This window comes from Zootermopsis nevadensis, unplaced genomic scaffold (assembly GCF_977971745.1).
Source record: "Zootermopsis nevadensis isolate Lab colony 2312 unplaced genomic scaffold, Znev_1.0 Znev_ptg000019l, whole genome shotgun sequence".
Lineage (NCBI taxonomy): Eukaryota > Metazoa > Arthropoda > Insecta > Blattodea > Termopsidae > Zootermopsis > Zootermopsis nevadensis.
In genome coordinates, this window is record NW_028259151.1 from 7,933,067 (window position 1) to 7,960,355 (window position 27,289).

A 27,289-nucleotide genomic window follows, 5' to 3' on the forward strand; every position below is an offset into this window, starting at 1 on the left:
AATTAGGTTTTAAGTTTATAATTTTAACTTTTACACCTGAAGATGGTTTATATAGAAACCGAAACATGTTGTAAAAAGATGTTCCAAATGTAAAATCGATTGTTCGATGAGGAACATCAAATGATGTTTTAATTATCTTAATTGTAAATTTTAAATTTTAAATTTGAATTGTGATTAGACGGACCAAATCCGAATAATTAATATATGGTATCACAAAATGACGCAACTATATCATCTTCCTTCAGGAAAGTTTTCTAGGTCACAAATAACAGATAGACGGTGGAAAAAAACTTCGAATTTGTTGCGCGTTATATTTGCTCGGTTGTTCTAGATAAAAGCGTAATTATAAAAATGCTACAATAAAATACATTTCTTCCGTTATAAACAATCATACAGTAAGACGCCCCTCTCTTCGACAAAACTGTGCCATCTCTTCTACGGGAAAGAATAGGACACGGTTTTTTTCTGAGTAAGAAATACCTTTCATTTCTTTAATTACTTTACATTTATTTGCAGGAGCTTTTGAAGTCTAGAACAAAACATTAATTTTAACGTATTTTGAGTCCAATCCTTAAATGTGTCTGTGAAACAATCTTTTGTTCATTCACATACAAATGCACATGATTCACTGTTTCACGCACATTTCACACATCGTGGTGTTCGGATGCTGTCTGGCGGCTGGGGTCAAACTAGAAACACAATTTATTAGCTACTGCTGTTGTTGGCAACACTGGTAAAAGTGCTCCCGGCTTGGCTACCGAGAGTTCTCAGTCCGTGCAGATGTACCAACCCTGGTCCACATTTCTCGAGCTGCTGGTGTTGACTTCTAACAGCGAAACGATTCACGTGGACGGGAATGGGGACCACGATCTTGGTAGCACTGTGCCCACTGGAGGGGCCCCCTTGACCACGTGCTCCACCGCCACCGGAAGTAAGACCCGCCTTCACCCGTTTCCATTTCGCCCTCCGGTTCTGAAACCATATTTTAACCTGTAACAAGAAAGGACCTGTCACAACATTTTACCACACGGGCTGTATTTTCTAATTTACTTATGTCATTTATTACGCAGTCGCAATATTCAATATCGGTATACTCTACGAATGTTTTCTTAACAGTTAGTAGAACGCGACCTTGACGCGACGGACAAACAGTGTGGCAACTCTCAACGTTTCTTGCGCGTATAATAAGTAGATACTTTAAAATTGACGTCACCTCACAGACTGCCACGGACTAAGCCTACTGTTATCAATCAGATCGCTTCAGTAACTTTAATCCTCTCTAAAACTTTCAGAGCCAACGTGCTGCCATATTAATTTGAAGGAATGAACGTGAATGAGTCTGATCGGGTTGAAGACTTGTTAATAACTGGCCGTTTGTTACGTGCTGTTAACACAGTGGACTGGGAGAGAGAGAATGACATTTTAACTAATACTTGTTCTTGTTAAAGGATTAAATATTTAGTGTAAAGTTGGGAGAACGTGTTTGAAATTATGATTTCGGTAAAAAGTGAAAAACAGTAGTCAAGTTGGATTAATGTATACCATTACAAGAATAAAGTTGGTAAATAATAGGTATACTTAGTCGTAATAACTGAGTTGTAACATATATTTCCACTACATGTTTTGCCTCAAGCTAACAATTATCAGATGGACACGTACAGACTGTCCGCATGATTATTCGCTTGAACTGAAAATAACTAACTAACTAGAAGGCTTAGGGAAACCGATGGTTCATCCCCAAACTAACCAAAGTTATTCTCCGGTTCCTGTCCTGGGCCAGTAAAATCCAATCGCCTTCAAATCGTATTGAACTGAAAATAACTGTTAATAAATATATCAAGTATTAAGTGTTATTTGTCTAATTAATTTGTATGATGGTATATATTAATCCAACGTGGTTGTATGTTGCACAGACAGGATGTATTCTATAAATACTACGGAAAATATTCCTAATTTATTTCCAATGCGTAAAAATAAAAATAAAAACATAACCAGGGCTATTAATCATCTATGCGGCACCGAATGTCGCGGTAAAGTGCTTTCGTTTTCGGGAGGTCAGAGTTCAGATCTCGACCCAGACATCGCCTATCGTGACGGAGGTTCTTCGTGGTATTTCTTAGACCATTCAGGTTAATGTCAGGACAGTACTTTAAAAAATGGACGAAAACCTCTTCCTTCCATATCAACTCATCATCGAACGCCACAAAGTCTGAGCCACTAACGGAGTCCTTAAATAAATCAGAGTTAAATAAAAGTTAAACTGCTTACGAAGAAGTAAAATTATTTTTGACGTTTAGAACTATTTTGGCGTTGCTAGGGAAGAAACACACTGACAAAATTTATAAAGTAGACACAAGGACATTGAACAAAACGTTCTGCAACTATTTTATATTATTTAGTGTTCTGTCTGACGACAGGTCCATATGAACAGGATCCTTCCATCCTTTTCTCGGACTGGGACCTGTTCATATACGTTCTTGGCAGATGATCCAGAAGTGGTTTGCCATTGCCTTCTTCTGTGTGTGAATGGAGTAATTGTTGGGATGCCACGGAGGAAAACTCCGTGTTGCCTAGACCACGGCCTTGCCCAACACAAGTTATAAATTCTGGCACCGCCGGGAATCGAACCCGAGACCCCAGGATTACAAGGCCAGCGTTCTGACCGCTAGACCACCGTGGCGGTCTGTTCTGCAACCGCATTACATGAAATAAACGTCGTTAGAGAAATCGCTATTTCAGAAGTGCCTGCCGCCGCTATTATCGGGGCGATCGCCCTACGTACGCGGCCCCAGCAGCCCACAAGACAGCCAGGCGTCTTCACTGCGTCTCTGAGCGTTTCTCCCACGGACCCACACTTCGCGCTCACCTGAACTTCGCTCAGTTTGAGGGCTGCCGCAATCTGAGAGCGCTCCGTGAGGCTCAGGTATTTCTTGGCGTGGAATTCCCTCTCCAGTTCCAGCAGTTGTTCACTGGTGAAGGCAGTTCTGCGTCTCCGAGTCTTGTTGCTGCCGCCATTACCGACCGAGCTGCCGGCATTGTTGGGGGATTGTTGCGACCCGTCGCCATGATGGGAAGTGCCCGCGTCGTCAGAGACGGCTCCGGGACTGGAAGGTTCGCAATCCGGACTTTCAGACCGGCTGCACTCTCCACCTGGACAAATACGAAAATCTGCGTGAAATTCGCCATCAAGAGCCGAGATGTGTCTCGAATCCGAAGATTATTTGCTGCATTTGATATAAGAGTTTGTATAGACGATCTCGGCTGATATCTGAAACGTCGGTCAACATCTACCAGACTACACGGGGCAACAACCGAGAAGACAGTCACCTACTTACTTAGCCTTCCGCTAACTCAACTCAACTTAACTCATTTATGCGCGCGCACAATCCGTAAATTTCTGTTTAACTAATTTCCTAATTCGATTTGCCACATAAGTGCGAATTAATGACTGCAGATAAAACGTTCTTCTTGATTTTTAGGTTTTTTTTTAATAATATTGAGATATAAAATCTGACCTGTACTATAGTTGAAACGATTTACTGTAACATAATAGCAGTAATTGCTGAACCAGTAATCGAAACCTCGCCCGCAGACCGCATGACATGTAGCCGTAAGAAGAAAATTGCTTGTAACCACAATCCTTCACTCCAGGACGTGAGGACAAGCAGCTTCTTGCTTCTGTGCTCAGGGAACAAACTTTACAAACTAAAAGGACCTGTCATGTAACTGTAAACTGGAAAAAAATAACAGCCCGTGGCTGAAGGCAGATTTGTTGCTGATAGAAAATTAAAAGACAGTAGAAAAATACACATAGTTAATACATGAGAATGTAAAGTAATATCTAATAAAATTAATATGAAATATAATAGTATGTAAGCCTCTAATACATATTAATCTATTTGTTATAATCGATAAAAATCTACTGTGGAAATAGAGTCTAATAAACATAAAATATGTTTTTATAAATTATAAAACTAGGGAGTAGATAAGGATATAATTTTCTGTAAACAGGATTGAATGTTCTATAATACATATATTTAATTATTCGTATTTTCTGCGTCTAATCACAATTGTATATAAATAAAATCCCATTGGCTCGGGGCAGGCTACACCTTTCACTTCCCGGCCTATAAATCCAGCTCCTCACACCCTTTGGCATATTCATCGCCCTGATGACGGAGGCAGTATGACCTCTGAAACGTTGGTTAACATCGACCAGACTACACAGCGCAATAACCCAGAAGACAGAAACCTTCATACTTATCGCCCTGATGACGGAGGCAGTATGACCTCTGAAACGTTGGTTAACATCGACCAGACTACACAGCGCAATAACCCAGAAGACGGATATCTTCAAATAAAATTTAATTTAAAATTTTATTTATATACAATTGTGATTATACGGAAAAATCACGAATAATTAAATTTTAATTCACAATATGACGCAATTATATCAACTTATGAATACATATATTGTTTTCCCTGTTTTCATATCTGATGTCGATACGGCATTCTGGGGAGAGAGAAAATGCCTGACCTCGACTGACTGTGTGGTAACTCACGCAATTAAGCACAGAGAACATGTTCTTTGCTGTGGGCAGATCATAAATTTAGTTCCATCACCACGTTTCATCTCTTATTCTTTTCAAAGGCCCATCTACGACTAGAACTAGCAAGTAGATACTTGTCCTCAGCCTACGTTTGTAATCTCCGTCGTTAATTCTACGTGGCCCGCCCATCTCATCCTTACGAAATGTTACACATTGTGAAGCTCCTCATTAGAGCAATCTTCTCCAATGTAAACAGAAACCGATTAGGTCTTTGTTACGAAAGCTACAGGTCAGCTCTGCCTTGTGAGATTTTAGGTCTTCGCGGAGGTTACGATGTTGATCACGTCTTTCTAAGTTCTGTCGCCTTGTTGACTGGTCGGTAGATGCCAGCGTTTCGGAGACGAGTGCTGTAACCATCTTCAGGGCTGAATTGAGCGTGGCGGGGATCAGAGGGGTTATTCAGGGTGGCAGGGAAGAGAGTCTGGAGGAATGAGATAAAGATTGTTCCGGGCGCCCGGCGGTCACGGCGATGAACATGCTGAGATATTGTTCTTCTGGATTGTAACTCCGGGGCTAAAGATCTAGGAAGTATGTTCCTCGTAACGTCGGTAGGTCATCTGCGTACCAATTCGCACGGCGTTTCCATCCAAAAGAACCAAACTCGACGGCACATAAATCATTTTTGTAATTGAAGATTTCCGTCTTCTGGGTTGTTGCGCTGTGTAGTCTGGTCGATGAATATTCATCGCCCTGATGACGGAGGCAGTATGACCTCTGAAACGTTGGTTAACATCGACCAGACTACACAGCGCAACAACCCAGAAGACAGAAATCTTCATACTCACCGCTGTGAGAACCTCAAGTCTTACATTTTTGTAATTATTCGTATCGTTAAATTTTGCGCTATTAGGTCTATTGTAACCTTACGACAAAGGGATCTCATAAATAGCAAAACTGGTGTTCATTCAACTTGAAAATTGCTTACCATTGATAGTCTGCAAATAAACAGAATATACAATTTACTATTCTTCAGCTAGGCAAAAATGTGTCAGAGCGTCACGGCCTTCCCCTTCGTCTTGGGGAAAATGTTTCGTCCCTTCTTGAAGAACTCTCTTCCCTCAGATACAATACACGGGTCATTGATATTCTCCCAAACCGCTTCTCTCTTTCAGGCAGATATGCCGCCTGCCAACATCACAAAGGCGGTACAACAGTCTGCCTTGTGGAGTATGTCGTTGGAATGACCGCACTGTGTCATCTGCCTCCTGCAGCCAGTATCAGAGCTGCTAAACAGGCCTGTTCTCCGAACGTCTGTATTGTGGAGATGTAATGTTGTTTGCTGAAACATGTTTCCATCCGATGCTCTTGAAACTAAGTAATCAAAGACGGACAAACGACAAGCCGATACACAATTAAAAGACAACCTGCAAGATCTTCACATCTGGCATTTATATTTCTTCTCCAGCTTCAACAGATTAGGCATGAATCCGTTTAGACATTTATTATAACTCCTGTGCATAAACAGGGTATTTTTATTTAGTGTTCTGTCTGACGACAGGTCCATATGAACAGGATCCTTCCATCCTCTTCTCGGACTGGGACCTGTTCATATACGTTCTTGGCAGATGATCCAGAAGTGGTTTGCCATTGACTTCTTCTGTGTGTGGGATGCCACGGAGAAACCGGGGAAGCCCCCGGAGGAAAACTCCGTGTTGCCTAGACCACGGCCGGGAATCGAACCCGAGACCCCAGGATTACAAGGCCATCGTTCTAACCGCTAGACCACCGTGGTAACACAGAGAAAATCGGGTAAGCGTCCATGCCTCCGGCGGTGTTCGAACTCACCGTCCCAGTATCTGACTGGCCAACGCCAATCCGTGCGGCCACTTTCATGACTCTGTATTTATCTCTTTTCCAGAAATTTAGATGATTTCGGGCTCTTGTGAAGATGACATTGAACCTCAGGAATTTATAAAAGGCTGGGACCTTCTCGGCTAGCCGAACGACCGGGTTCGATTTCCGGCAGGTGCTGAGGAGATTTCTTGTCATCGCCTCCAGACCGGCTCTGGGGGCCACAACTCTTATCTAATGGGGACAAGAACTACTTTCCTCGGGATAAAATGGCTGGGGCGTGAGGCTGATATCTTATCTCCAACTGGCGTCGAGGTTAGGAGGCTAAGAATGCGTGTTATAATTGGTCTACTAAGTATAGGAGAATGATCTTGTAATAATTAAGTGACGCAGAGCCCTCGTCCGTCGTACATGTAGTCGATATCGTTTGTGGACTTGTCGATTTTGAAAAAGCGTGCTGTCTTCATCGTCAGGGCCGAATTGTCCGAGAAGAACTTCGACATCTTCACCGCAGCCCACAAGATGAAGATAGTATGTTTCTCCGAAACGTTGGTATCCAGTTACAATTCTACACGGCGTCACGACCCAGAAGAACTACGAAGACGTCTTTACCGCAGCGATAACCTCAAATCTTAACGTGGTACGTAGAGGTTCCGCTATAATTCGGCTCGTCGACACTGTGCCGTTCTTCAACGCTAAATCGAAATGTTTTCCCACGCAGAAGCCGGGCACGTTCTCAGGTGGCAAACCGAGGTACGACACGTTCAGAACGAGCACTGACTCTGATCGTGGTGCAGTACTCCTGCGAACTGTCCAGTTCTTCAGGGGTGTGCATTCCGATGAAGCGATTCTGAATTCCGCTGAGTCCCACATCTCACAGAACAACCGTCTCTCTAGCGACGTGTTACAAAATTGTACTAGCCCCGTTGAAAACATCAGCTGTAAAGAATGTTTACCGCCACGGTAGTCTAGCGGTTAGAACGCTGGTCTTGTAAGCCTGGGGTCCCGGGTTCAATTCCCGGTGGTGCTCAAATTTATAACTTGTGTTGGGCAAGGCCGTGGTCTAGGCATCACGGAGTTTTCCTCCGGGGGCTTCCCCGGTTTCTCCGTGGCATCCCAACAATTACTCCATTCACACACAGAAGAAGGCAATGGCAAACCACTTCTGATCATCTCTGCCAAGAATGTTTATATGTATGAGCAGGTCCCTGACAACCTGAAGAGGTTGGAAGGATCCTGTTCATATGGACCTGTCGTCAGACAGAACACTACAAATAAAAATAAAAAGAATGTTTATATGACAGTATCGTTACTCGGGGTTCAGTCGTTAGCTTCTCATCGCGGAGACCCGGGTTCGCGCCCAGAACAGTCTATGTGTGATTTTAAGTCGACAAAGTGGCTCTGGGACGGATTTCTCTCCGACTCCTTCGGTTTTCCCTTCTCAATATCATCCCACTGCGGATCTATATTCACTCATGTATTATCTCGGGAATGGGCGTCTGCTGTCTGCGGGCGTGTCACAAAAGAATTGAATTATTCTTTCTATATCGTCTTCCTGTGACCAGAGCATCCACAGTTTCTTCACACAGGGACACAATGCCGGAATTTGATAAAGTCAAGTTTTCCAATTCATCGTTAGATCTAATTCAAAATTGTAAAACAATTATATGCAGGCCTATGTTACAAAATTGCACGAAAGGAGCTGGCGATTCATTTTATCTGATCAGTTATTATGTATTTCATTATAACAAAGAATTGAATTGAATTGAATTATAAGGAATACCCTTGAACCACGAAAGCATATCAGAGGACTTTATGTTTTCTGTTTTACAAATTGTTGGCTGCGTTACCACGGCTAACATTAACGCTTCGCAGCTGTGCACGTCTTTCGACGAACGTTGCATAATATATTTTACGTCGACTGAAAAGATATTAAACATGAATTCCACGCCGTCTGTGAATCTGCTAGTATATTGTACGAGGTGCGATCGGAAGGTTTCCAGACTGCGCGTATAAAAACCCGTACACTTATCTCAGGTATTAAATTCATCCATCACCCTCGAAGTAGTTCCCCTGGGAGTAAACACAACGATCCCAGCGCCGCTGCCAAGCCTGGAAGCATCCCTGGAAATCTTTCTTTGTCAGCCTGTCAAGCACCATCTGCGATTCTGCCTGAATCTCTTGCCAAAGACTCGCCAAAACGGCTACGGAAACCTATGAAATGCTAAAGCAAGCATTTGGGGAGTCCGCAATGGGTCGTGCACAAACGTTTGTGTGGCATTCACGTTTTAAAAATGGCCGAACCTCTGTCGATGATGACAAGCGTTCTGGACGACCATCTTCGAGCACAACGCCCGAAAATGTTACGAAGATTCGGCAGGCCATTCACGAAGATCGACGTCGTACCATCAACGACTTGTGCGACATTGTTGGGATAGGCTATGAGACCTGTCAGCTGATTCTAAAGGAAGAACTCCACATGCGACGCATCCTGTCTGAGGACCAGAAGCAGAATCGACTTCTAGTTTGTCAGGAGCTCAAAGATCTTGCAAGAACCGACCGCAACTTCCTTTCTAAGCTCCGTGTGACTTCTTCCTCTTCCCAAAGATGAAAATTCAGCTAAAGGGAAGGAGATTTGAGACGATAGAAGAGATTCAGGCAGAATCGCAGATGGTGCTTGACAGGCTGACAAAGAAAGATTTCCAGGGATGCTTCCATGCTTGGCAGCGGCGCTGGGATCGTTGTGTTCATTCCCAGGGGAACTACTTCGAGGGTGATGGATGAATTTAATACCTGAGATAAGTGTACGGGGTTTTTATACGCGCAGTCTTGAAACTTTCCGATCGCACCTTGTATGTCTTAGGCCTACATATGGTTAAGGCCAGGCAAAGTCGGTCGAATCACAAGCTGTGTTACGGCAACGTATGGTTCAGTACCGAATTGTAAGGATAAAATCAGATGATCGTACGTACGTCTTGCTGCCAGGATGTTGCGTGCTTTCCATACCCCTGTAGCAGCAGGGTGACCACAAAGCTCGCGGTTTACAATAGCCCCAGCTATTTTCTGCATCAGCTACCGGAATGGCTCAAATTGTGTTTTGTTGGTTACTATAGGATTTCCTAGCGCGTGTGAATTGTGGTCCCTCTGGGGCTTCCTTTCTCCCGTTTAGGGCAGATGAGATAAAAAGTTTTGCTCAATTACCTACTAATGTTGTTCTGTCAACTGAGGTAAAATACAGTAGCAAGAAAATAAAACAACTTGTCCCATCAGTGTTTTGTTACGAGGTACGACGTTGTAACACAAGAAGCAATCTGTATGAACGATGTGGATGTTCGAAAGCCACGAGAAATGAGAAAAAGATCGACGACTGTCACACTCGAAGATCGCTAAATAATTGGAGGACAAATTTGCGCGAAGTTAAAGGTTGCACCCAAAGACCTGTCTCCTGCAGATATAATTTTTCCTACAATCCCGTGGTTTTAAACAGATATGCAGTAAACGAATTAATTTGACGAATATTTAATATTATTTATAACAGCGTGGTAAAAGTGAAAGTCCGTGCATCGCATCCGGTCTGAGACCTTTTGTAACCAGGCACGTGTTATTATTTGTTAATATGTTACTGGTAACTACGAGCTTATTTATTTTCCTTACTGCGAAGGGTTTAAAAAATCGTGATATTTATCTCGTCTGTTGCTTTATTTACAAGCTCCACACTTGAAACCCCTACCGGAAAATGTAAGTCTTCTAGGTAATTTTGTTTCAGATACAAGATATTGCAGGAGAAAATTTAAAACAATACATACACTCAAAAGTGATATTTGCATATTTAAATAAAATACTTATTTGGAGAATGTTTGATTACTATGATAATTTGTCCTATCAAAATAAATATTGTTCAACATAATGAAAAATATCTTCCAAAAATATTGCCAGGGGGGGATGTCTTGGCCCTTGGGTCCAAAGCGAAAACTATTTTTGTTATTTGGTTACAAGTATTTGCAAGCACGTTGCTAGTTTAATGTATGTTTAGTCTGATGCCAGTTATCATAAAATACAAACCTTTTCAGAAATTTCACTTCGCAAATATATTTTCTTTTAAATTTCTTCAAAGTACCACGCGTTTGCTACTAAACTATCCTCGTCTCCGCCACTAGAGAGTAATGAATTTAGATGTATTTGTATTCATTTAACACTTTAAATAAATGGAATAAGGGAAAAGCGTTTATACTCTGACGGACGATCAGATTAATTAACAACTTAAATTATTCATTTTCTGAAACAGAGAATTTATGATATAGTATCTGCGAATAAGTTTCAGATACCTGTCAGAAAAATTCAAAGCGTCGAACAATTAGACAATGTGTTTAAGTCTGTACGAGTAACCTAAAAAAGTAAGAAGCAGTTTCCAGACGCAAGTTGAACTCATTATTTCATTAATAATATACAAAATGATAATGTTGAAATGATGATCACGTCTTAGCCGCAGACCTCGGAAGTCTTTCTTTCCCGCTGTTCTCTTTGTATTGTAACGCTTCCAGTGATACAGCGTGCCTAATTGATTCAGTTTTTCGCTTCTTACGTAGACTCTGATTCGTTGACATGAATTTTATGTTAGGCAGCGTATCCTCGTTGGACCCACGACGTACAGCGCTGTGAACCACTTCAAAGTGAAGGCATGCAAATTCGTCAGCTGTTCCCTTCTTTATGACCGGCGGATTAAGTTCCATGTTGTTATGGAGCATCGTTTATCTGACGATAATCAGACACACACACGACAGCTATCAGTTATTTCAGCTTTAAATAAATACCACTTAAACGTTAATTTTCTTCTTCAATTATAGCCTAGGATTATAGTGTATATTTATTTCTGTGCTATTTAAAACCTATAAATTTCATCTTTAAATCTGTGCTGCAGAACACTAAAGACTTCAAATGTTTCTTCGAAGCTTACGTTAGTGTTTGTAGCAGATCAGTAGCACGTGTGATATGTAACCAACTTAGAGCTTAACGGAGATCCTCAGAATAGCTTACCGCCACATTAAGAATGCATTACTGGCCACATGAATGAATCTCGATGGCTTTACTCAAAAACCTTTTGAATAGCCCGAGAGAGATCAGATAATTCTCATCATGTCCTCCCCAAGGGAGGAGGCCTACGTGATGTAATGAAAATGAAGCTGTTTCCATTCCCCTGTCGTCCACTCAATACACCCCGGCTCACATACTGTCGAATTCCGATAAATAACCGACACTCGGCAATAATAATTCGTTCTGTGGGAAACATCACCAATGACAGGCGGCCCCTCCTTCGGCTGGCCGCTCAAGGAATAGGTCTGTTTAAATGCAGACAGTTAAGTTAAGTTAAGATCCTATTTAGTCTTATTGGAACAAAGTAATACTTTGTACTAGGCACACACGTAATTTACGACAAGGTTATAGCGTATTAAATAACGTATTAAGTAGATTAATGGACAGTGTTTTCAAAAATGCTGGAAGAAAGAAAGAAATTATGTACAGACGAAGTCGGATAAATACGAAGAGACTTGAAAGTGAAGATATTAATGATAACGATAATTAATTTGCTTAGACTGAAGGAATAACAAGATTGTTATTATGTCCGGAATAACTTAATCTAAACTTGCTCCACGCTCCGGGTACCTGAACATCTTTTGTTGTTTTTGTTACTAGAAATAGTTTGTTATTTTAGTACAGAAATTTGCAGGACTGAAGTAAGTCGAGTGTAATTTCTGTTGGTGCCCGAACGATGTCGCAAGATGTTGATTCAACTACCTTACCACGAAATGAAAACGCGAAGTGAGTTGATGCATTGCAACGTAGTTCCGTTTGTTTGTTTGTTTTGGCGACCTAACAGCGTTTTTCGAAAGGAATTAATGTGACGCCTCTTCGCAGGCATTCACATAGATCAAACCCGTAAATGAACCCAAGGGTTGCATAAAAATATTCTATAATCTTCGTCAATAAACAGAGACGTTCACTTCCATCAAGGTTTAAGAATGTTAGTAAGCCAACGCTTTCAATCGCGAATGATATTTAGTAAGAAATTTTAAAGAATGTAGTGATGGAACGTATCGCCCTGATGATGGAGGCAGTACAAACCTCCGAAACATCTGTCAACTTCTACGAGACTTCACAGCGCAATATCCCAGAAGACTGTCACTTCTTGTCAAGACACTATTTCTGCTTTCCTCTGGAGAGACTGCGAAGAACATCCACGGACACTACAATCCTGGGTCAAGCCGGAAGTCCAACCAGGCATCTCCTGACTACAAGACAACAGTGTCACCGTTAAACAGCTTTTTCTGAGATATGTGACTGAGGAAAACGATGTGATGATTAAAATCCTGCTTCGTATTGTGTCGGGATTGGGCATACGTCTATCATTGAAATGAATCTAGTCGGAACCTCTAATTCAGTTTTATGAGTAAAATCCTCTCCATGAGACATGGCGTATAAATGAGCGTGAGATGGGAAGACGCGGGGGACCTGTGGTGTGCCTTTACCAAACGATTTTCTGAACAAAGCGAGAAAGCAAACTTACTTGCTTCATCGGTTTTGAGGCTGAAGATGTCTGTGTGACCTCCTTCACCTCTCTGCATCATTTGATCACGTGACGTCAGTAAATCCTCCCGAAACGTCACGTCCCTTTCCGTGTGAATCCCACGCCTTTGGAAAGGCTTGCAATAGACTGCAAAAGCTTCTCAATAACCGATCGCAAGATATGGCATAATGAAGCAATTGAAGGTGACCAGAACGTTGTAATGCATTTTTAATCCTTTCAGACTCTTCTGTTAATGCAGCAACCGAACGTTAAAGATATCCGCTTTTAATAAGACGACTCTGCTGTTTAGAAATGCGTTGTACGTTTTGAAGTGTGAGCACGCATTAGCGTGTTCCTTGTCCAAGGACAGGACTTGCATTTTACAATCCACGTGCAGTGCATCACATCAAGGCAGCGGGTAATTTGGTAATATCACTGTTGAGTTGGCAAGACAGATTTATAAACTTGGAACAGAAGTGAAAGCCACTGCCAATTTCCACCCCGCTTTCGAAACTACGTGTACAAAATTCTGTGGCAGTTAGATAGTAAGTTGATCGATTTTAATGATGCTGTATTAAATTTCGAACTTGTTCATTGCTGATAATATAGCGTTTAGCTAGTTTTAAGTATCCATACGTCACGTCGAAAACATTAATAATATCATAAATTCTGAGGCATAACAGACCAGACCATTCCTGTCTAATATCTACTGGATGAGAGCGGAAGAATTTCACGACGACTGTCTGAAGAATTTATGGAAGACCGGAAGATGTAACCCGTGGAAAAGTTTTACGATTTCAGCAATGAACAGTTCAGTCTCTTATCGTTTCGAGAGTTGGTCACACGACCTCCTGAATACGAATGCCAACCACTCGACAGCTACGTTCGGTTTGTTAATGCTAGTAATTTTTGTAGGGAAGAGTTGAACCTTAAAACCTCCATCTGCTAATGCCATGTCACTTATGCGCACTAATATTTCTGTGCAGTTCCGTTAGAACCATTTATTGTTCCAGGAAGACGTTTGCTTTTCAACAGTCTTTTGTAACGACTGAAGTTAAAACTGCATAACAGTTTATACTTGCTCAATTTTATCAGTCTAATCACAATAAAATATTATTTTTAAATATTAAAATATTATTACAATTAACATTTAAATATTTAAAAAAATATATTAATATATTTTAATATATATTTTAAATATTTAAATGTTAATTGTAATAATATTTTAATATTTTAATATTTAATAAATGTTAATTGTAATAATATTTTAATATTTTAATATTTAATAAATGTTAATTGTAATAATATTTGAATATTTAATAATAATATTTTATTGCGATTAGACTGATAAAATTGAGCAAGTATATATTCAACACAATATGACGCAACATTATCATCTCCTGCATAACAGTGTTCATTGTGGTGCAGCGTGTAATTCTGACGCACATTAACAAAAATCATGCAGTTCTATGACTGAAGCTAAATTATCATGTTCATTTAACCTGAAAACCGAGGGCCATGTTGCAAACATATGTATTTTAAAGTTTAAAATGAACGTTTTATTCGATAAAGACTGAAAAATACTAGTACCCAATGTAAGAAGTTAACAGTCAATCGAGCGGGTTTGGTGTTTGACAACAGCGAACCGTTAGGTAGGATTCAAACTCATTTTCCCATTCACCGTGATGAGATTGTGCAGTTTAAGTAGGAAATCGGTTAATCAAATTTCACAATTTACATTCTACGGCAACTTACGTTTAAAGTATACAACATTGTTTGAAATCTCAGTGAAGAACAGAACTTACTCGCTTATCCATGCCTGTTTGTTGCAAGGCGTTTGTAACGCACAGAAAGAGATTCAAAGGAAAAGAATGGACTAATCATCAATTACGGAGTTTCAGAACTGGAAAATAAGCTAAGAGAATGGGGTAATTAGCTTAAAGAACATTAAACATCACAATTTATTTATGTAATTTGTATTCTTCTAAATAATCCAGCAATGGGAAATTCTAAAAATTAATACAAAATAAATAACATTAGGCTACAGATATGTCGTAAAATAGAATAGATATTTCGGCCTAAATTTGTATCAAGAGAAGAAACTCGAGCAGCAAAGTCCTTCTTGAGAATATTTTTAACATGCGATGTAGAGGTTGGAACGTCACGAGTCTACATTGAAGGTAAATTGTAATCAAAAGCAAGGAAATTGGCGGAGTAAGCTACGGGAGCAGCTGACAAGTTAGGTTTAGATATCACTTCTGGGCTCCAGATGGGACAAAGGTGGCGCTGAACCAGCTGGCGATTACATAGCCTACTTGTGTATAACATGGACCCTAATATGGCAAACTAATTTAGCGCAATATAAATTAACCGAATCTTTATCGAAGCTTATGAAAATTATTCAGTTCTTTCGCAGATAAACGTAAAGACAAAGAGACCTAACAAACCGATAAGGAGATATGAAAATTAAGACAAATGCAATTGCTCAGAGCTAAAAGGTGACAATACAAAACAGAGATGCTGTTATCGACACCAACGAGTAAGCCTCGACGAAAAAAAAATTTACAGAATAAATTTTCAGAAGAAATTGAATACAAATAATGTATTGTTCTGAATGTGCGTGTCAGTACAAGCAGGATATACGCGTTACCAAACATAAACACACTTTGTAGCCTACATCATCGGCTGTCGGGGGATGAGCCGGGTCGAATGCTGAAAATTTTCCAACGTCTCGACAAACATTGCGTTTGCCATCTTCAGGGTGAATTTTCAACATTTGATGCGGCTGATCCACACAACCGAAGTAGTAAACATTAAACTACAAGAAGAAGTAACTTACCTGGATAGCAATTCAATATAACACAATATAGGCCTAAGTTTCTAACTAACCAACCTTACGAAGCAGAGTCATTGAGAAACGAATTTTTCAATCAGGACTACAAGAAATGTTATTATCTTTACGAAACACAACAGCTCATTTCCCGAACCCTGTCCTGACCCACAAGAACCCAGTCTATTCTCTCATATCCCAGTGTTTTAATATCCGGTTTAATATTATACTTTATTTACGCCTGGATCTTAACATTCTAATAAAATTGTCGAAGGGAATGGGTTTTGAAGGTTTGAAACTTGCAGTTACTTTCGACCTCCTGGTATTGCCCTCCTCAGAGATTCGAATTTTCTCCTGAACGCGCTGTCTGAGACTTTGTCATGAAGCCAATTTTTTTTTTAACAAGAGTTATTAGCTACTCGTCTAACGCAGAATTTGAAGTCCGCGACTGATTATTTAATATAGCAACTAGCAGCTTCTCTCAATCTAAAATGCATCATGAACCTTACATTCTAGCATCTTCAGGTTAAGAATCTACTGTGACCATCTACGAAGTTAGAAATACTGGTTCCAGTGTAATTTTAAAAAGATTAAATACACACAAATCCGAAGCTCCAATTAACATTTTCACAGCAGTAGTACAGAATGTAATAAGAGTTTCTGCACTATCTGTTTGTTCGTGAAAGGACGAAGCCCTCTGCAGAATCGTGTGAGTAGGAGACGCGACACAAGGCCTGTGTTGACAAATAGCATTATCGCCTGGTGGTCCCGCTCAGAACATAATCTCTAATCCTTATTTCTCGGCAGTAGTCACATTGACTGCATTGGACTTGTGGTTGGCTTTATTGACTCTGGGCTGTTCAACAGTCCTCTCTCATTGTGAAGTCGCCATTGGGATTCTGGAGAGGAAGATAAATATTTCCGAGTCGCCTACAAATGCCAAATAGATTATTTTCCAGATTACAAAGCATTGCAAGTGGAGTTGCATATGTCTCGTGGTGCTTGGGTAGACTTATAATTATTCTAAATTAATTTTAGACTGTTGAAATATTTTCTAGTGAAATCTCTTTAATTTGATGCAAATTAAAAATAAAATTTGCACAGTTTTATTCAGTTTGACTTCAGCGACGTTTCGGTACTTGCGTTTTTGTATGGCTGTAGATGTCGAGATTCTAACGCGTTTGTTCTTTAGATTCGCAGCTTTGTCTGTGGTACAAACTTAAACACTTTGTCCTACTAGAGAATCAAAAGCTACCGGATAGTTGAAAATAAAAGTTCCAGAAACTTGCATTAAAATTTCGTACAATATGTAGACACAATTATAGATTAATTTGTAATCATGATTTGTTTCAACGATACATCAGTGCAACTTCGTACATTACAAATAATTGAACAAAGCGAATAAATAATAAATAAACCCTCACAGAACTAATGGACTAAAATCGGAACACTGTGTCCCTGGACTCCATTTTGGAAAAACTAACCTTAAAATAAATAACGTAATTTAAGTGACTTACTCTCAGAAAAAGTTTTCAAGATGCTGGATTGAAATGCATCATTTCGATCCATAAACTATTGTTTTCTATTATAAATACTCACTTTCTTGACATCACGCATGAACGAACTGCATATATTTTAGAACGGCCATCATTATTTTACTCTGTAGAGAATTAAATAGTGGCCAAGAGTTTCCTCAACTTTATATTAGGGTCCATGAAGATATGTTTCATTAATGTTTGCTGTTTCATTAATTCAAGTCGAAAGCTGCAGATGAAGCAGATGGTTTCCTTATTGAACCTCCAGCACAAAGCAAGTCTCATGAACTGGTGGCAATATTAAATAATTGCTTTGGCCTAAGTCCTCATACATTCATTCTTTACCTTTTTTTACTTACAGCTTGAGGGGCGTGGAATTAAGTAGGGTTGGTGTTACCCTCTGACGTTGATTGGGGGTGAGAGAGGCGGGATAAAGGGGTTCATTTGTATCCTCCATCCCCGTTTCTACGAGGTGTTTGATAGCATAAACGTTTGGGATTAACCATTCGTCTAAATGAAACAGATGAGTTCTTGCGAAGAGGCGTGAAGCTATTCATTTTAGCAAAAGCCTTTGAAATTTTAAGCCTGTTGTCTGGTGTCTGCAGAGTTTTCAGATATGTTTTGTTGTGTAACAATTTTGATTTAGGATAGATTTCTGCAGAAATCAAAGTGACTTTCTTGACAACGTTTTTTCTAAAATGTTTAATATTGCAGATCTGTTAGGTTAGGTTAGGATAGGTTAGGTTAGGTTAGATTAGGTTAGGTTAAGTTAGGTTAGGTTAGGTTAGGTTAAGTTAGGTTAGGTTAGGTTAAGTTAGGTTAGGTTAGGTTAGCTTAGGTTAGGTTAGGTTAACTGCTGTACACATTATGTTCTGAGGCACTAATTGAAAAAAAAGAGACAGCCGAGCACACGAAATTTCCACCAGAATGGTCAAAGATACCCAGAAAGTAGTAAGGAAAGAATTTTCCTGTAATGGTAAAAATCGTTCAGCAAATGTCTTCTCGAGTGGGAACAGCTAATACGTTACTTAAAAATAAAATCTATAAATGGAGAGGGGGCAGGGAGACAAAAGAACTACGATTTTAATGCATATATATATATATGAAGGTTATTTAATTAAACGCCATTTGCTTAGAACTTTTTGTTTGTTTTCGTACTATTCTGATTTCAGAGAATTTCCAGTTCCCACTCCCCATGAACAGAATGTAACTGCATGGCTGCGTCGTTTTGTGGCCAGACCGACGCTAATTTCGTGTTATATTTAGGCCCTACAGCGTAGGCCTAATTTAACAGCGGTTCGGTTAACTCTGTTTTAATTTTGGCAATCGAAATCGGTTTTGCACAAAGCTCTGTGATTGGATGGAAACTGATGGAAGTTTTAGGCCTGAATTTAACGATTTGCCTTGTATCTTGGTGTTAGTCTCAGTGACACGTGACGCAGTTACCCATAAAAAGTTAAATGTATCTGTAACTTACATCTTTTAGAAACGTAATTAAGGTACAGCAAGGCAACAAACATTTTGAAAATTTGAAAACACTGAGAATACATTAGTTACTTATATAAAATCATGTATTCTGTGCATGTTTTCCTGTTCTAAAATGTAATGTAAATTTAACCTGCGACGATTACAAAAAATACTAAATATGAAGGAGATACGAAACAGGAAATAGTCTAGACACTTCAAATTACAGTAATGTACGTCACAGTTAACTAGCCTTCATTTTATGTTGTCGAATGTTGACTGTAGCCAACAGTTACACTTACAGGCTGTGTTCTAGTTATGCGGAAAAACAAACACACTGAGTGTAACCACTGTTATTACCGAAAGCTTGTGATATGAGTTTCTGAATTCAAGCCTTTACCTGAGAGTTAGGCTACGCCACGATGCTTAACAGTCGCGAGCAGGTTTTGATTCCAATGGCAGGCCATGACTTAATACAGAGGAACTTGGCTTCGTATCCTGTGTCGGGCACGACCAATGAAAAGTGCAAAAATATTTCTGTGAGGATTGCCGGTCTTTGGGCAGAGATTTTTGACTTAAGACCTGTCAAATATGAAGCAGACAAGTTAACCACTCGACCTTCATGTTCGGCGACATTATAGACCTATACCGGTAAGCCAAGTGTAGACCTAAATTTAGTATCACAATCATTCAACGTAGATTTTTATTTAATATGAGAATCAAAACCCAACGCTTTGATCTAGTTCGCTCCAAAATTAAATGTACGTCTTTCCGTGGTATAAAAAGTCAAATTATTGTTTCTGCAACGAATCTAACATAACTCCACAAGATCCAAAATGCAAATTTTGCGTCACCAATTCACGTAGTAACGAAGCACCCTGCACTTAAAGTGTATATAATTTGTGTTCCCCGAAACAAAATCTTCCTTAGTAATGTGAAGCAGCCGTAATATTATCCGTTCTTTCACGTAAATTAGAAGATTCCGCGGCTGTAATTTCATCCTGTCCCGATTAAATTCTCACAACTGCTGATATGAAGCCGTCTGCACGAAACATTTTAAATAACTCTAAATGTGTCTTGTTTCATCAAAGGATAAGCAATAAGCCCTGATGACGGAGGCAGTATGACCTCTGAAACGTTGGTTAACATCGACCAGACTACACAGCGCAACAACCCAGAAGACAGAAATCTTCATACTCTGATGACGGAGGCAGTATGACCTCTGAAACGTTGATTAACATCGACCAGACTACACAGGGCAACAACCCAGAAGACAAAAATCTTCATACTCTGATGACGGAGGCAGTATGATTTCCGAAACGTTGGTTAACATCGACCAGACTACACAGCGCAACAACCCAGAAGACAGAAATCTTCATACTCATCGCCCTGATGACGGAGGCAGTATGACCTCTGAAACGTTGGTTAACATCGACCAGACTACACAGCGCAACAACCCAGAAGACAGAAATCTTCATACTCATCGCCCTGATGACGGTGGCAGTATGACCTCTGAAACGTTGGTTAACATCGACCAGACTACACAGCGCAACAACCCAGAAGACAGAAATCTTCAATAAGCCTGTAGTTTAGAGGTCGAAAACTAGCTTCTGTATCATAGAAAGAGACTGATAGCGAGTTACTGTTTCTTCTACAGAATATGTCTTTAGAATATTAGTAAAATATTAAATTACTTTATTCTCTCCAGACATTATAATCTAAAGAATCACGTGGTAGTGGTGAATCGCTCAGTTTTCTTCATAAGAAATATAAGTAAGGTGATTTTAAAATTTCAAAAAAACATTATGTTATAATCCTGTTACGTGGAAGGTAACTGGAAAGGCAATTACTGTAACGCGATATGGACTAGGATATGTAATATTTGTATGATCGACAGATCGGCCGGTGTTTAATTCAGACGGCATCAGCTCTAACCGACTGGCGTGTTATGGAAGTAACAAATAATATTTGAAATGAACAGCAGCGCTAAGCAGCAACGCGTATTCGATGTTACGATTCTTAATCGTGTTCCATGGACAATTTTAATTTAAATGTTATTTGTCTGTAGACCCTGAACCGAATGTAATGAACGCGTGGTGGAAAGGGGGCTTGTGACGTGTTTAAAATCTAGCACAGAACTTTTCCGATGCTTCTGATGACAACCACACACGCTCTAAGAGACTCAAAGTGCTCATTACATTTAAATCGGCAACAAATATTGCTGGTGAAGTTCCATTTGTCCGTATTACGAGGTCTGTGTTTAGGATACCTTTTTTTACATAAGTCCACACTACTTGCAAATCATGAAATATTGGTCTGTGTTATGTTAAATGAAATAATTTTGTTTCTAGGTAGTGATGGTGGGGGAAAGTCCCACGTTTTTACGATGAGGGGAAAGAGGACACATTAGAATTCGGCTCGTAATTTAAGGGCGGTAACGTATCTTACAGTTCTGTTAGAGCTTTGTGATCATTAGGATATTATTTTCAATTTTTAACCCAAACATCAGGCTCCACCAGTTGGATAAAGCCTATTGAGCATGCTGGAAAATTTCGGCTCTGAGGGCAGTTGAATTGTCGGTTAAAAAATTATAATTATTGGGTATTTAACGATGCTTGTTCTCCTCCCTAGGTTAGGTTAGGTAAAAACGATGAATAGTAGAGAACTGAGGTCTGTGAATTGTAAGTGATGTGGAAAATTGAGAGGTTATCCTGAATTTTCGACAATCTAGTGAGCAGAACAACAGAAAATCTGTTTCCATCAGGATAGCCGGTCCTCGCGGTTGAGATTTCCTGGATAAATTGTGTGTGTGTGTCATTAATTTACGAGATTGTTTTATTATTTAAATATAACTTCGTATCGATAAGTACTACACTAAACTTACAAGGAAATTATGGCACCTTATGGCATGTAAGTTAATTACAGTCCGTAAGTATGTAATGGAGGCAGGAGGACCCTTTGAACCGTCTGCAAATATCTGTCAGACTACATAACCCAACAACCCACTACCTGACGTGAGAACCTCAAATCTCATTCTGCGAGAGTTGTTGGTTATTATACCAATAGGTCGTGTTATGTCGAACAACGTCCATTGTCCAAGGAATATTAATATAGGCTTAAAAAAATTCTGATACTTTGTTTTATATTCCTGTCTTAAGACGATTAGAAGGGTTTGTAAGTTATTGACAAAGATTGTATTATTTTAAGGTCAGTAGTGACGGTCCTATACTTGATCTAAAATGTTAAAACTAGTCTTAACGACAGTAAAAGATGTGTCAAGGCAATGAAGACCTGTCATTCTACATACAGAAGAAGAGTCAATTCTGAAAACGCAATGGAAGAATCCAGACCGAATATGAAATAATTATGGGCCAATGGGTACTTGTCTTTACGACTAATTTACTTTGACTCAGTATCTAGCACGCTTTACATAATTACTTCATACGTAATTTCAGGTTATTTTAGAACTACCACACACGGATTATAAGTTTAGTGTAGATATGCATTACTACTCCAAAGAAAATAATGAATGAAATGTATTAATATTCTATTCAACGGTAATTAACAAATTTAAGGATTTTTACACTCAGATGTAGTCTGAAATGTTTTAGATTTATGAACGAGAACTTGGAACTTTATTAAAAGAAAGAATGTAGGAAAAATTAGTAGACAATTCCAAAATCTTTTGTAAAAAAAAAATGCAACTATTATGCACATGGTAACAAACAGTCGAATGATGAGAGCTATTATGCAGGAGTAACGAGTCTCCAGACAATAGTACAGAGAAATATAAAATGTTTTGGTCTAATAGAAGTGGATAAAATGGAAAATAATACGCTTACTTTTTTGTTATGTGTTTAGGCCTGATAGTACCTGAAGAAAATAAGGCAAAACTTTCAAGCGCTTCGTCTGCAAACACAGTTCTAAATTATTAATCACACTTACACTTTTATTTTGTCAAATCCATCCACGTACGCAGTTGATAAAGTGTCGTTAATTAATAAAAAGAAATTAGCTGAATACAGGCCAGTGTTTTTGATAGAATGCTGGAAAATGTATGATTCTAGTAACCCTCGGGAGTGTTTTCTGGTTCTGGTAAGCACCAAGGCTCTTATTAGACGAATCACGGCCGAGGAATGGATGTGTATTCGTGGCCTTACGTGTCCTGTTCGCCTCGGGCCGATCTCACGTCCAAGGGGTCATATCGGACGTCTAAAAGACTAAAAGTTTCGGGAGTTTATTTCGAATTGGACCATGCACGAAGGCAAACCCCACAGAATCTAATAATGATATTAAGAAATGTCGATACTAAGTAGGCCTACGTACGTAACGAAATATTTTAATAAAAAATCAAGACGATCGATACGTCCAGAAAGTTCGTTATCTTAACGGTGTCTTCTGCCGGCCAATTTCTTAACCTGTAGGCCTATGTGTTGTACCTTCGCCTTCGCGAAATATTTTATAACAATTTTCGGTATTTTTATTCAAATCTTGGATCGGAATGAGAGGTATTTAATATGTTTTTTTTTTTAAATTGGAGATATTGATGGTTGGGATCTCTTCATGAACTGTATTGTCAGAGACCAATCATGGACTGATCTGTTTGTCCTTGTATTCCATCTTAACTGCACCTGACTCGGAGATTGATGAACAGAGGGGCGCTAACCACATCTTCAGGTTAAATTACCTGTACTGGTCGGTCCGATAGAAGAAACTATCAATGGGCCGTGGATTAATCCCGTTTTTCGAACCCAACAGTTGCTATAAGACTGGGTATTTTTACGGAAAGACGGGAGAATAGCCTGACCCCCAAAACGTAGGATTTATTTTTTTAAATTTTAAACGATGGGCGAAGTCCAGAAGAAACATTGAACATAACGCACGTTAGAGACATTTAGAGTTACACTAATGCTGTCTGGTTATCGTAGAGTAGAGTTGAGTCCATGCATTAAAGTGTAATGACACCATGTAAATATTTCACCATTACACAGTAGAGAAACTACCACTTTTATCTTAGGTGTGTACTTTACGTCCACTGAGGGATAAAAGAATTGAGTTTCTAAAGGTTAAGTTGTCCGTCATTCTTATAGATTTGCCTAGGCCTTAGTCACTATCAGAAGATAAAACTCCTGCAATATTAGCAACTTTAAAATAGACTAACAAATCTACAAATATCCTGCGCTGATATTTCATTTTCTTACTGAACGTTTCGTATTTCGAAGGTCTCGCATTCAAATCTCGGTCCGGAGACCAGCTAACCTGACTTCAGTTCTTCGTGGTTTTGTCATTCTCTCGGGGCAAATTTCAGCATGGTATCTTGAATGAGGCCAGACCACTTCCTTTAATATCCTTTCCATATCATCTATCACCGTCATTAAATGTTGGATAGCGTATACCCTGAGCTCCTGACAACGCCTTTAATTAGACCACATCCTACAAAACTTTACTTAGAATTCTCAGCAATGGAGAAGAAACTGTCTTCGACCTCTGTTCGTCCTTACATCAGATTCTATTTCATAACACTGTGATTTTATAACTTTGAGAATTTCTGTGAGATTTTACGTTTTCAGGCAGCGAGAGCAAATATGGACGTCTTCTGAGGTGTTACGCCGTGAAGTTTCCTATAAGTTAATCGACGTTTTAGAAGTGCTTGCTGCCTACGTTATCAGGACGATGAGATCATGTCGCAAAGACCTAGAACAGAGTCTCCTTAAGAGTTCTTGTACTCCCTGGCACATTAAGAGAACGTGTCTTCGGTGCAGACATGAAATTTAGACGTAATTCCTTTTAGAATCCTGAATCAGTAACGCATCGCTTTAGAAACAACACGCATTTAAGAATTGTAATATTTTCGTCAGATAATCGTGTCCCCGTCCAAGATATTAGGCCTTTGATCTGCTGGTAGTTTTAAAAAGTTTTCCAGTACGAGTGGGTGCAACGGCGATAAACTTGGAAGGAGAGACTAATGAAATACGATAAGCCTAATTTATTATTACAATCAACATATTTTAGAGCTGTAATTGTTTATTTTAACCGTCTAATCACAATAAAATATTTTATTAAATATTAAAATATTATTACTATAATTAACATTTAATATTTAAAATATATTAAAATATATATGCATTTCGATAGAAAGAGCATCATTTTAATATATAAATTAATATATATTTTAATATATTTTAAATATTAAATGTTAATTATAGTAATAATATTTTAATATTTAATAAAATATTTTATTGTGACTAGACGGTTAAAATAAACAATTATAATCATCACAATATATAACGCAACAATATCACCTCATATTTTAGAGCATTAATATTCGAGGCTTTAGTGTCTACATATATCTACTACATGGTGGATCTTCGTTTTTACGTTTCAAGTAATAGATCTCAGATTAATTTAATATGAATATTCATCGAAGCGATTGATTCTGGTGCCAGACGTAGCCTAAGCGTGGAGTCAAGCGTCAGAAGAGGACCAGATGGAGAGAATTGTGTTGGACATAGAAGAGTGTTAGAATTACGTACCAGGAACTCCTCTTCCAGACAGATCATGGGCGACGTTGGGTGACAACGAGGCCTCAGAATCTGGGCTAAGAGGTCCGACACCTCCAGGAGGTCCTTGCGGTACCAGAAGCGGAGGCAGGAGTCCCGATGGTGCTCGAAGTATCGATTCGTGAGCACCAGGATGTGTTATGTGATGACTCTGTTGATCTAGGAACAATCCAGCTTGTAAAGTCGGCAGCCAAGAATTGTACAACAGTGGTAACGGCAAACCGATGCCTCCTGGATACCCAAGTGCCACGGCGGCCGCCATATTGTTCCCACACGCTCCGACACTCGCCATATTTAACCTGTGACTCACCAGATCCATTGCACTTAAGTCCGTGTTTGATAGTCGAGTCGTGTCGTGGTTTTGACAGTTTGTACGACTACTCGGTCGAGTCGCTATTAAAGATTCGATGGAAAACGGTCGAATGTTCCTTGATCTTTGTTGAGGTGTCTGCGTGGACAGAGGCGTTGATAATGTGGATGTTGCTTGAGGTTGGGTTGATAATTGTTCTGCACTGAAAGTGGTCTCCATTGTTTCAACAGGAGTTAGTGTCACTAACCGATAAATCCGTTCTTCAAAACGTCACTTGGACCTACATTTTGAAGTTCAAGGTTCATGTTTGCTATGGACACGTCGTTCCACGAAGGGAACTTACTCTTAAAATCTTCATTCGTTTATTCGGGGATTGCTGTGGTTACATTCACATTACATTAACACCGAATATCCCGAAAAATATCACTGCTATCAACATATCACTGTCGGAGTTCGTATAATTTCACAGGTGATTACATTTACGTTTCTGTCTTACCTGTATTTCGATTCGTGAACATTTGTCTTCGGAGTAAACATTCGTGAGCGTTTTTTTCTATAAATCCTTTGGTGTTAATGTTGAATTTACGATTTGAAATTCTTTGATTAACACATTAGTCGATTTTTTAAACATTTACAGCGCTTAACACTTGGTTTAAACATCACATTACACGCACTGTTCAACAATATTTGTTCCACGAAATACATAAGATGAACACCAGTTAGTATATTAATACCTGACAAAACATATCTTTGAATATTCAATTACAACTTTCATAAAGTTGAATCAGAAGCTTTGTTTATAGTTTTCTGGATTTATCTTAACATCTTGATTCATCATCATCACGTGAATGTTTTCATAAAATGCGAATTTAACTTGAAAAAAATAAGTTTCACTGCTAAAACACGAAGAAAAATGTTTATCAGTCTGATCTTCAGCTGGAAACCTACATTATCATCTCACCACATGCAACACACTGATTGTCCTAACCTATAAACCAAACAAGTGATCTGTTTGGTTGTTCTGCTCACATCTGCCAGCCGGATTGGGAGGAGCTAGAACACGGAGTAACGCCCATAATCCTGTCTACCATTGGTTAAGCTTATATCCAATCCCAAGCCAGGAATGATCTCCACTAATTTGTCACAGTAATTTTCATGCAAGAGCGTCTCAATGGAACACATTTGTTTTTCGAAGACAGGAACAACGCAATTTATATGATGATCTACAATTTAATTTGCCTGTAACGTTTAAAAAAAAACAAGAAAATATTTTATGGCTTAATTAAACCATTAAAACACAAGAAAACATCATTTGAAATCCGATAAACATCTGACTAAAAAGTTGCATTTAAGAAATTATATTTAAGTTTATATAATTTTTATACACCTGAAGATGGTTCTTTTAGAACTGAAACATGTCGTGTAAAAAAGTGATGATCTAATGTAAAATCGAACATTTCGATAGAGAACATCATTTAATATATTTTAAATATTTAAATGTTAATTGTGGTAATATTTTAATATTTAATAGGAATTTTATTGTGATTAGACTGACAAGATTTAAACAAATATAAACCATTAAAGGCGTTTATCTTATGATATAAACAGAAAAAATATATGTAATGTA

At 39.0% G+C, this 27,289-nt stretch overlaps 2 protein-coding genes across 5 annotated transcripts in view; one reads left to right on the forward strand and one right to left on the reverse strand.

The window, feature by feature from the left end:
• Positions 1-27,289, forward strand: part of LOC110839609 (limbic system-associated membrane protein-like) — a 347,640-nt gene that overhangs the window by 105,551 nt on the left and 214,800 nt on the right. The gene's annotated exons all lie outside the window — the stretch shown is intronic.
• Positions 310-26,662, reverse strand: unpg (homeobox protein unplugged). 2 transcript variants are annotated; one of them, XM_022078947.2, is made up of 3 exons: positions 25,326-26,662; positions 2,867-3,150; positions 310-972 (listed from the first exon to the last, which is right to left on the reverse strand). In XM_022078947.2, the coding sequence occupies exons 1-3, from the start codon at positions 25,879-25,881 to the stop codon at positions 706-708; spliced, it is 1,107 nt and encodes a 368-aa protein (XP_021934639.1). In that variant the 5' UTR covers positions 25,882-26,662; the 3' UTR covers positions 310-705. The 2 variants fall into 2 exon arrangements, with proteins under 2 accessions (XP_021934639.1, XP_021934638.1); XM_022078946.2 differs by having other exon boundaries at positions 315-990; positions 25,326-26,660.

Bases quoted from the DNA above. Each gene is read 5' to 3' on its own strand.
- unpg (XM_022078946.2), bottom strand. From the start codon at position 25,881: ATGGAGACCACTTTCAGTGCAGAACAATTATCAACCCAACCTCAAGCA. The intron at 3,151-25,325 runs GTACGTAATTCT...GTATTTGTCCAG, and splicing joins GTCTGGAAGAGGAGTTCCTG to GTGGAGAGTGCAGCCGGTCT. The intron at 991-2,866 runs GTGAGCGCGAAG...TTCTTGTTACAG, and splicing joins TCAAACTGAGCGAAGTTCAG to GTTAAAATATGGTTTCAGAA.